Here is a 12,012-nt window from a genome sequence, read left to right as displayed (position 1 = left end):
TTTGGATCGAGTCCAGAAATAATGATAGAAAATCGAGAAATAGTAATAAGTATTCAACTTCTTTTGTGTCCCAGATAATGAAAGACAATTTATACTAATGTCTACAAAAAATAGTTAAATAATTTGATATAGTTAATAATATATACGATGATATTATGTAGGTTAAAATGTTGATCAAATAAAATTACCATTGTACTTTATTTATTTAATATTGTTAAAAAATAAAATAACGAAACAACCCAATACATAACTCATTATTCATATACATCCTCATCGGGTTTGATAGGCTTAAATACAATATTAAATATATTGGAAAACTTTTTTTTCGGTGCTTTAAGTAATCTATGAGGTTTTATTTTATAATCTTTTTCTACAACTTTATTATAATTGCTAGTATCTATTAGATCAGACGGAGTAAAATAAACATCACTGTTATCATAAATGTAATCTGGTGAGATTTTATAATACATGTTATTTTTATCCATAATATTTTCAGCTGATTTATCATGTTCCAATTCTGGAGTGATGTAAATATTATTAATTACTTCCATATTATCAGGTATTTTTTCATCACTTAATTTTGTTGATGCTTCAACTTCGTTTGTAAATTCTTTTGTTTTCGTATCCTGCTTAATTTCATCTTTCTTTGAAGCATAATCATTTTTTTTACCATATTGATTCTTTTTTGATTTATAGTCGAATGTTTTTTTAGTAAATGCAGGTCGGGTCGACAAAGATAGTGGTCCATTTGGACGAATATATTCTACATCGCTAGATTGCCATATGTTATCGTTAGTAGGGGTATTGTAAGCGTTGCTTGCTTTATTATACGCACCTTCAGTTTTATGTGTTATGACTATGTCTTTGACCAAAGCATTTGGCAGGTTAAATAGTTGCTGGATTTCGACACTTAAATCCAGAGGATAGCCAGGCGATAGAATCGCGTCCAAATTTAGATCTAAAGTATTTCTAGGTCCACCTACAGTTGCCTTTACGTATGGCGCTACAAACACAAATAAATGTATTGGTAAACCTTCAGGGGTACCCTTCGGAAGGATTAAGCGAGAGGGGAATCCTAATTGTGACCATACAGACTTAAGAAGCAAAGTATCTAGTCCAAATTCAGCATCTAAAACTTTTTTGTGCAATGTTTCCAGGGAAGTAAGGTCGTCAGACAAATTCATCATATCATTTGAAGATCTCGTTACCACGTTACTTCCAATCTTGAGATTGAATTCGAAGCAATCTAATAACATAAACATGTTCTTTTTCTCGACGAGCTCACCAGGCATTACCTTAGGTCCTAAATATAATTTTATTAAAGACTTCTGTGCTACTTGGGATGATATAGTGATTTTGAAAGTAAACGGCTTGTGATTTAATCTCGGTTGATTGATCTTTACTTGAAATTTAACGTCTTCACCTTCACTTTTTAAGGCACTAGTTACGTCAAATTCGAAATTGTCGAATGATGTCATAATTTTCTTTACTTCTACATTTTGTACTACGACTCCGGGGAAATAAAGTTGGCTTCTAGTATAACTAGGCAATACTTGCAAGGCCTTGTCTACTAAATCAACTATCTTTTTATTCAATTTCCAAAATATGGGATCTCTAATAGTAGTCATGTAATGTTCCAACGTAGAGGGTACACTGGAAAAATAATTGAAAATTGAACACGTTTTGACAAATTTAAAATGCTGTTAAGGTCATAAATATCAGGAATACATAATAATAAAACTAAATAGTTTAAAATATCTTAGAGCAAGTTATGAGACTTATAATCCCTAAATAATAGTTAGCTCAGTACTAGTATGAGCGGAGTGACAGTTTGCAATTGCGATACTATTGTGGTATATTTAAATATTATATAGTTTAAATTTACGATCAACAAGAAAAAAGTTGTTAATTTATAATAAAATCATATTTAAATGTGTTTTTTTTTATCTAAAGTTTAATCATTTAAGTAAATAATATATATTACCTTGTAATTATTTTGTCGACGCCTAGGAATTGTAAAGCTAAGCTTTCATAGCTTTTTTCACCTGTCACAAGGATCTCCATTAAATGGTTAATTATTTCAGATTTATTATATCCACCATCCCTCTGCAAATATTTATACTTAAATAAATTATAAACGTTAGTTCATAAATATATTAAACAATAGAACATATTAAATAAATATGCATAAAAAGTTAATCAAAGTCTAGATTTACCATGTGAGCAACGACTGTTGGGAGACCGTTTTCAATATTTTTTAGCATCATAAGAATTTCGCTATTATCATTGTTTCTTCTTCTTTGACTAAACTCATTACCATTGGAATATATGAGCATAGGATCATAAGAGTACTCGTTTATATAATCCCAATCAATTCCTTCAAGTTCAAATAAGCCGTTCGAATATCTTTCTAAATTATACCTAGACATCATTTGCTTCATTGAATGATAAATTTGTTCCCCGCAATTATTGCATTGTAAATTCCGCAAATTAGTAATCCACGGTAACTTTTTCAATCTATTTAAGTAATAATAGGAATTCAAACCTATATCTTCATGGAAATAGGCTAATTTATCGTCAGTGTCGTCATAGTAATTTGTTGTGTAGTTAACGTCCAATATATATGCGTTCCCTTCATTCCGAACCCATTCAGGTAGGGTAAATGTTTCTCCTCTGATTAATGACGATGCTTCAATAATATAATCTTTTCTTATAAAATAATTTGGCAATATCTCATACGGAGCTGGTATTGTAATTTTTTCTGTATCACGTCTGCTTAATATCGCCAAGTATATAGCATCGACAAATAAACCACAATTAACATTTTGTCGAGCCCAGCTTGCAGCTTTGTAAAAAGTATCGAAGTCTTTAGCATAGTATAACACATCGTAAATAACTTTAAGTTCATTCAAGTGATCTGAATCATATTCAGTAAATATTTCTCCCTTTGCTAACATTCCTTTGGTCGCTTTAAGATTTTGAAAATTTTCAATAACATCAGGTTTCTACAAGTAATACAAAAATACATTAATCACATTAAGATTTTTTTTAAATTAAATTAATACGTATTTATATTGTTTTACCAAATAAAATCCATATGAAGGATCTAATTTAAATTCTTCATTTAGGCGTATAACGATAGGATCGGTGCTTTCTTCGCAAACATTTTCGAATAATGGTAGTAATAGTTTTTGAATATGAACCCATCCTACCGGACCTGAAATGTAATAGATATGTTAAAGCACAAAATAAATCGTAAATATATAATAAAGTTTCATATTTTAATAATTAATAAATTAAGTTCAACATTATTCTACCGCTAAAAAGAACTACTTAGTATTTTTATTCGGCTTGAAGGGTAAGAGAGCCAGTGTAATCACATTCAAAAGGTAATAACTCCCTAGTTCCCAAGGTGCATCGCAATGTAAGGAATGATTAATATTTATTACAGCGCCGATGTATATGAGTGGTGGGGACCGATTACCATCAGGTGGTCCAGTTTCCAATCAACCTATCTTTTGTAAATAAATATGTATTATAATACTCTTATTATTATTATTTTATTATTAACAGCCTGTAAATGTTCCACTGCTGGGCTAAGGCCTCCTCTCCCTTTTTGAGGAGAAGGTTTGGAGCTTATTCCACCACGCTGCTCCAGTGCGGGTTGGTGGAATACACATGTGGCAGAATTTCGATGAAATTAGACACATGCAGGTTTCCTCACGATGTTTTCCTTCACCGAAAAGCACGAGATGAATTATAAACAGAATTTAACACACATGTAAATTCAGAGGTGCTTGCCCGGGCTTGAACCCACGTTCATCGGTTAAGATTCACGTGTTCTTACCACTGGGCCATCTCGACATATATATATTATTATATTCTCGACTTTTTATAATACTCTTGCTAAATATTTATTCTGAATTCGTAAATGAATATTTTTCATTTACGAATTCAATAAAACAACTCAATGACTACAATTAACGCGTTATAGCTAATAAAATAAAATGTATGACAACTCAAATCAATTGATGCTAACATTATCTCATATTTTTAAATTTCAAATAATATGTGAAAATCTATACTGTCTGCCGCAGATCGCGCGGTGCTGGGTTCAAACCCCAGGATAAAAAGTTATTATTCTGTCGAAGATTCTTAAAAGCAGCCTGGAGTCTGGTGTTAAAAGTGTGTATTTACTGGTGGTAGGGCTTTGTGCAAGCTCGTCTGGGCAGGTACCACCCACTCATCAGATATTCTACCGCAAAACAGCAATACTTGATTTTGTTGTGTTCCGGTTTGAAGGGTGAGTGAGCCAGTGTAATTACAGGCACAAGGGACATAAAATCTTAGTTCCCAAGGTTGGTGGCGCATTGGCTATAAGCAATTGTTGACATTTTTTACAATGCCAATGTCTAAGGGCGTTTGGTGACCACTTACCATCAGGTGGCCCATATGCTCGTCCACCTTCCTATTCTATAAAAAAAAAAAGTATCCCGTGCCTCAGAAAGCAGTAAAGCCGTTGATCCTGCGCATGTACTCTTTCCGGACGTGTCGGATTGTCGTCCCATCGGATTATGAAAGTGATGGAATAGAGAGTGCATTTGTGTAAGCTACACTACACACTTGTGCACTATAGTATGCCCTGCGCAGTTGGCTATTTTCTCATAAAATTGGCCGCTGAAATCGGTCAGGAGGGTATCAAAATTTTAGACTTCGATTACATACTTTATGTAGATTGTGTACTTTAATATGTACTTCGTGTACTGTAGTATGAACTTTCAAAAAAAAAAAATTACCTACTTTTTATCGAACTTTTTAATAAGGTCAACATTCGACGTCAATTTAAATAAAACATAATGCGTTACCAATAAATTATTTTTTAAACAAATCTATGAAGTCAGGCGAGAGACTCAAACAGCGGGATGAAGATATTACCATCGAGAAATATAAACCTTGACACTATCAATGCGATGCCGACCACAGGATCTAAAATCCTTAGTGTATATAATTGCTGGCTCACTCACGCCTCAAAGTGGAACACATCAGTACAGATTATGATTGACGGTAGAATAATTGATAAGTGGACGGTAAGCCCAGGATGTAAAACTAAATATATATGCATATTCAATTAAATGATAAAACTCACTAGTCCTTGTATTTGTCGTTTCCGTAGGCACCTGTATGACGTATCCTTGAGCCTGTAAAAACAGGACCGTCGTCAGTAATAGTGTTAATTTCTTCATTTTCTATGTAACACTGGTCTTATGAAACTGTTTCGTTTTCATTTATACTGCGACTTTATACATTATTTGTTTCAATTATATACCGATAAGCAGTTGAATGCACTAATTATTTTTATGACACAACTATTACATTGGAATGACAAAAGTTTATTCGGTCAATAGTCCTAATGTTTATTGCGCAATGTTTAAATATATTAAAAAATAAACAAGTAAACTTGTAATTATTTCAAATAATACATTAAGATAATAATTAATTCATTTTCAATGATTGCAACGGATCAACATAATACGAAATGGGTGAGGTATGATTACGTTCGTTAATTAAATTATTGTGTTAACGGTATATTATTGTTGGATAATATTCAATTTGCCGAACCGACATGGCTTAGTGGATAGAATTAATGTTATCCGAAGGTTGCGGGTTCAAATCGATGGCATGGCAATTTAAGTTTTTATTTCATCTTGTATTCGGATAAAAATCAAAGGCATTGGAGTAGCGTAATAGAATAAGCTCAGCATTGGGAATTTATGGCTACTACTATCCAGTTGATGTATACTTTTGTTTTGATTACATGAAATCAAACGAATATAAATATAATATAAGATCTTTTGCAAATCATTTACATTGACATGGAATAATCGATTGTTATTTTTGAGCGATGTGCAGTTTAATGACCAATTATTATCTACAGTTAGGGCTGTTTTAAAAAAAATCACATACTCGTATTATTTAGTTAAATGCACGATTTTTATATTATTTTAAAATATATTTTTTAATTTTACCTTATTGATCTATATAAACACGAAAAAAAATATGATCTTTGGTTCAAACCCGGGCAAGCCACTGAATTGTCATATGCTTAATTTGTGCTTATAATTTATCTCGATTGACGGTGCAGGAAAACTTCGTGAGGAAACCTGCATGTATCTAATTTCATTGAAATTCTGCCACATGTGTATTCTACCAATCCGCATTGGAGCAGCGTGGTGGAATAAGTTCCAAGCCTTCTCCTCAAAAGGGAGAGTAGGCATTAGCCCAGCAGTGGGACATTAATAGGCTGTTCTATAACTATAAAAAATGAAAAAAAAAACTATGTTTAGGGAATCAGAAGGAAATAAAAATCATTATTTTGTTTAATTATTTATTTATTTAATCTTCTTAAAATCTATACAAGTACATAAAATTGAAGTGGCTGTCTGTAGATTTCGAAGTAGTTGCCTCTTTTAAAGTTATTAAAGCTTTTCGCTAGTTAGCAAAACTAAAAAAACTTTTTTTTATTTTTATCTGTTTATCCAGGTTAATCTTTAACACGGTTGAGAATAATTAATGCAAATAATTGTATATTGTCCTTACAATCGTATCCTTATACCAAGGGACCATTTAGTCTTTATTACATGAAAATCGGTTAAGTCTATCAAAAATTATACAACTTAATTTCCATGTAGGTGCAGTTTTCACCGTCCACTATTTTTGGCTAAACGTTAACATGGTACATTTTGCTGGATATTCGTCTCAAGCTGAGAACAAAATATATAAGAATAAATTAATTAACCAAATTTTGAGGTTTCTTTTTCACAATGGTGATTTCAGCTCGAGTTCAGTTATGCAGCAAACAAAAATAAAACATGTATATACTAAAAGTGCCATCTAGCGGAATAATGGCACATTATGATATGACTTGGTATTGTATAAAGCAGGGAACTATTTAGTATGATAATTGTTTCGGTAGATGGCAGTGTAAGGCAGTAATGATACATCTGCGAAAATATGTTTGTTTTGTTTTTTTATTGTAAGTTTCTTATAAGTATTTTTTTGTTTTGTAAAATTTGAACATATTATTTTGTCAATATCAAGTAGAATAGATTAATTTTTAATCTTTTTTATGTGATGTGTTTATTTTTTTTATAAAATAGGTAGTAAGGGCAAATGGGCCACCTGATAGGAGGTGGTCACCACCACTCAAAGACATTGGCGCTGTCAGCTTAACATAATCATAACTGTTTCTTATATCGCCATGCGCCACCAACCTAAGGAACTAAGATGTTATGTTATCTTGTGTCTGTAGTAACACTAACTCAGTCGTCCATCAAACCGGAACACAATAATATGTAGTAAGTATTGCTGTTTGGCGGTAGAATACGCGATGAGTGTGGTTTTTTTTTTTATATCGCCGGGAAGGCAAATGACTCTACTCCACCTGATGGTAAGTGGTAGTAGAGTCCAAACGCGACGACGGCCAGTACAGACGGGAAAAACGTTCTGCACTAGCCGCCTTCGCCTTGCCGGCCCGCAAGATGCCTCTTTACGCCTCGTTTGAAGGAACCCGGGTTGTAAGAGGAGGGGAACACGTGAGTTGGTAAGGAATTCCATTTTTTGGAAGTGCGACAAAGAAAGGAGTTGCCAAATTTCTTTGTTCGCGATGGAATTGATGTCACAGTTAGGCGATGACATCGAGAACCAGCTCGCGTGGACTTAAGAAGGAAGGGGGAAGCAGGAATTAGAGAGAATAATTCCTCAGAGCATTCGCCGTGATACAGTCGATAGAAAGCGCTCAGTGCTGCTATCTCACGACGCAATTGTAAAGGTTCAAGGGTGTTTGTGACCTTTACGTCGCCAATAATGCGTACGGCACGTCGCTGCAACCGGTCCAACGCCTCAAGTAGGTACTTAGCGGAGCCATCCCAAAGGTGTGAGCAATATTCCACGCAATACCATACCTGTGTTTTGTACCTACCTCGACGGGATTGCACAAAACCCAACCACCAATTAAATTCATTATTTTTAAAATTAGATTAAATAATAGAATGTATTTAAAAAAAAATATAAATAAAAAAATATTTTTTTATCAGCACAGCAAATTAAGAATATAGTATAGTTCGTTAAACTATAGTGTGATAATAAAAAGCGCTGTCAAATTGTTTTCCGAATTCCTCTCGTCTCAACAATGCCGTCGTACTTATTTAAGAAAGAAATATATGTTTGAAGTATAGGTGACATGTGGAAGAAAATATAACTTACCAAAAGCTTTTTATCGTTAAAGAAATAAAACGAAAGGGTTGTGCAAAAACTCGCTAGTAACAACATTAGATTATTATAAATATAATTAATAATTCAGATTTTGTCTTTCGTGTTACGAGTATAAATAAAAAAATATGTAAAGATTAGAGGAAATTTCGTGATTTTTTTTCTATAGAGGTAATTATTTTATGTTTTTGATCAAACTTCGAGTAATTACTGTTATATGAAGATTTCAGTCTATGCTAGCCAATAAATACTTATACGATTTTTATTTATTTTCATAAATATGATGATAAGAATGAATATAGAAAAATAAGAATGATTATTTATCATTATGTTATATTTATATACAGCAAAGCGGATTAAATGTTACTAATAATTAAGAATAAAAAATAATTGAAACCTAAGCTAAATATTATCCAAATCCGATACTCATTAAGGAGCTCAGTACGTATTGATGTTAAACAAATATGTATTATGTTATCAGTAAGCAGCAGGTAAGAATATCCGCGCAAAACATTTGATCCGTTGCTGCGTTAAACATGTAGTGTGAAAATTATTCTGATTACGAGAAAATATTGTTTTATTTTTTAAATTATAGTTATATATACAGTAACAGTAACAGTAACAGCCTGTAAATGTCCCACTGCTGGGCTAAGGCCTCCTCTCCCTTTTTTTTTTTTTGAGGAGAAGGTTTGGAGCTTATTCCACCACGCTGCTCCAGTGCGGGTTGGTGGAATACACATGTGGCAGAATTTCGATGAAATTAGACACATGCAGGTTTCCTCACGATGTTTTCCTTCACCGAAAAGCACGAGATGAATTATAAACAGAAATTAAGCACATGTAAATTCAGAGGTGCTCGCCCGGGTTTGAACCCACGTTCATCGGTTAAGATTCACGCGTTCTTACCACTGGGCCATCTCGACTTCATAGTTATATATATTATAGCTATATTATATAGTGAGTTTGTGCGGTTATTTAATAACTGTAATGATAACTTTTATACACTGTTAGCTTCCGCCCACAGGGTTGTTCATGTGTGTATTTCTGTTTCAGTGTTAGGTACCTTTCCGTACCTGACAAAATTACATATTGATATGCAAAATTACACATTGATCGGCTTAGTATTAAAAACTTGAAAGCGTAACAAACAAACTAACAAACTCACTTTTGTATTTATAATATTGGTAAGGAAGATATATACGAGTCTATTTTGCTATAGTAAATCCGTTTTAATAAGTTAATTACTGAGTCGTTTGTGTTTTTAATTATAAGTTTGGTTGAAATGAAACCATAACCTTTCTTAATTAGAATTTCGTTAATTTAATATATTCTCTTAAGAATATTTCTATTTACTAAACGTTAATAATTGGCACTAAAATTAACATCGGCATCACATATAATTATATAATATTATAAATCACCATACTGTTTAAATCAGGTGTAACGCATATCTATGTATTATTATGATTTCTCATAAATGTGATTATTACTGTGACAGCTTTTGTTACATTTGCCGTGAATATTCGTTATCAGAACAGCATAACAATATCACGGATTTTGTGAATAAATGATGTATGATATTATTATTATTATTTTTTTTTTTTATATTCGCCGGGAGGGCAAATGACTCTACTCCACCTGTTGGTAAGTGGTAGTAGAGTCCAAACGCGACGACGGCCAGTACAGACGGGAAAAACGTTCTGCACTAGCCGCCTTCGCCTTGCCGGCCCGCAAGATGCCTCTTCACGCCTCGTTTGAAGGAACCCGGGTTGTAAGAGGAGGGGAACACGTGAGCTGGTAAGGAATTCCATTTTTTGGAAGTGCGACAAAGAAAGGAGTTGCCAAATTTCTTTGTTCGCGATGGAATTGATGTCACAGTTAGGCGGTGACATCGAGAACCAGCTCGCGTGGACTTAAGAAGGATATAATATTATTTTTTCACCGCCAATATGGAAATAATAGAAACCATAATATACTTAATTTAAGTATTGAATCGTTATTTTACAAGATTAGATTAAATTCAAATTTACCATCGGTTAAAACAATTTGTTTAATTAATGGTAAGTAAAGTATGTTGTTGTTTAAGCCTGGCTGGGTAGGTAACACTCAGTCATCAAATTCTACCGCCAAACATCAATACTTACTATTTGGTTGACCGAGTCAGTGTTATTAGAGGGACGAGGGACTAACATTGTGGTGACCACTTACCATCAGGTGGCCCATTTGCCCTATATCTATCTACCTATATCTATCTATCTATTTCATAAAAAAAAGGATAACTTGCGTTATAGAACTTTGAACTTCTTAATTTTCACGTTTACTACTTTTAGCAGAACCTATGAGTTTTAATGTATTTAAAGTATACTTGAAATATACCTATTTCACGGGCGAAGGACCATTTTGTAGGCTCGAAGGACCATTTTGTTAGCTTCGATAGCTGCTTTTGTGGTGGTAAAAATAACGAAGGCTTTGGAAATTGAATACTTGTATTAATGATACATAATTATAAGAACTGATGTGTGTCGCGCACGCGAGTCGAGACGACAAGTGAAGTTAAGTTGGTAGGCGCGTCCCCGCACCCCGCGATGATAGATAGTGAAGCGCCGCAACAATACCTCCTTACATTTTAATCAAATCACTTTAAAATTGGTTTCTCATTGTTGCATTGTTCAACTGAAAAGATCAATGTTTATACAAAACTTATTTATACCATTTAGATAACTTTTTACAATATATATATATGTATATTATTATTACTAGAACCCAATGTTTAAGCTGCAAACGGAAACAAAATACAATTTTAGTTCAATATTTGGGCCACTTGATCGCTATTACAAGCAAAAGTCGTCGATACCGTGAAAGCCTGGAATGGGCTTTAAAAGTTCCTCACGCCGACGCCATCGTACCGAATAGAAATATTAGCATCTAGGAACATTCAGCAATAGATAAATTTAGATTTTTCTGCAAAGAGTATTTTAGAAAGGCCTCGATTTTACCGGTAAGGTCAGAAAATTTCCAAGTTTGGCTGGCGCTGCTAAGAATATAGTGTTTTAAGATAGCACAAGTTATATGACAATTCAAGCTGTCTGCTTTAATAGGTGAGACCAGCCTATTTACATATGAATACAGACTCCAAAAGTAACTAATTAGGTGTTACAAATATTTAAATAACATTATTTTTATATATTTTCTTCATAAACATTTTTTAATGCTTTGTGTAATTTTATTCAACAACTCCACAGTTGCGTAATGCGTATATATGCGTCAGCGTCTCTTGTGGTAAATTCTAAAAAATTACATGTTAAAAAATTTTAATTGATGCTAATTTTATCACTAGTTCGTTCAATTCGTTCTTTAATTTTAATAAAATCTTCAATTACGGTTTAATGACGGTGTGTTTTTTTCTATAATTTGTAATATGAGTGTATAGTTTGTTTTTATTTCAGTTTTATTTATTTATTTTCATTGTACCTATATTCTTTAAATTAAAATATTATATAGATGGATTAATTACAATAAAGCGTTAGTTGTATTATGTAAAAATGTAACACTAGTGCATTAGTTTTAATAAGAATCTTGCAATAATAGGTTTCTAGAGCTTTCTGACTGAATAGAATGGGTTTAATGTTTTTGTTATAATAATTACTACATCTTAAATTGTTATTAAATTAAAATAATATTTATATGGCGTGTAGTATATGGCGTGTGTATAGAGTAAAACATAGTTTTTATAATAAGCATTTA

General features: G+C 32.7%; 1 protein-coding gene across 1 annotated transcript; it reads right to left on the bottom strand.

Annotated features, from left to right (window-relative positions):
* Positions 1-254: 254 nt before the first annotated feature.
* On the bottom strand, positions 255-5,243 carry LOC126772037 (larval serum protein 1 beta chain-like). The gene is made up of 5 exons (XM_050492216.1): positions 5,147-5,243; positions 3,084-3,217; positions 2,217-3,005; positions 1,985-2,106; positions 255-1,653 (listed from the first exon to the last, which is right to left on the bottom strand). Exons 1-5 carry the CDS (start codon positions 5,241-5,243, stop codon positions 255-257), a joined length of 2,541 nt encoding a protein of 846 aa, XP_050348173.1.
* Positions 5,244-12,012: the final 6,769 nt, after the last annotated feature.

This window comes from Nymphalis io, chromosome 11 (assembly GCF_905147045.1).
Source record: "Nymphalis io chromosome 11, ilAglIoxx1.1, whole genome shotgun sequence".
Classification (NCBI taxonomy): domain Eukaryota; kingdom Metazoa; phylum Arthropoda; class Insecta; order Lepidoptera; family Nymphalidae; genus Nymphalis; species Nymphalis io.
Note: the sequence above shows the minus strand (reverse complement) of the source record. Positions and strands in the feature narration are given on the sequence as shown.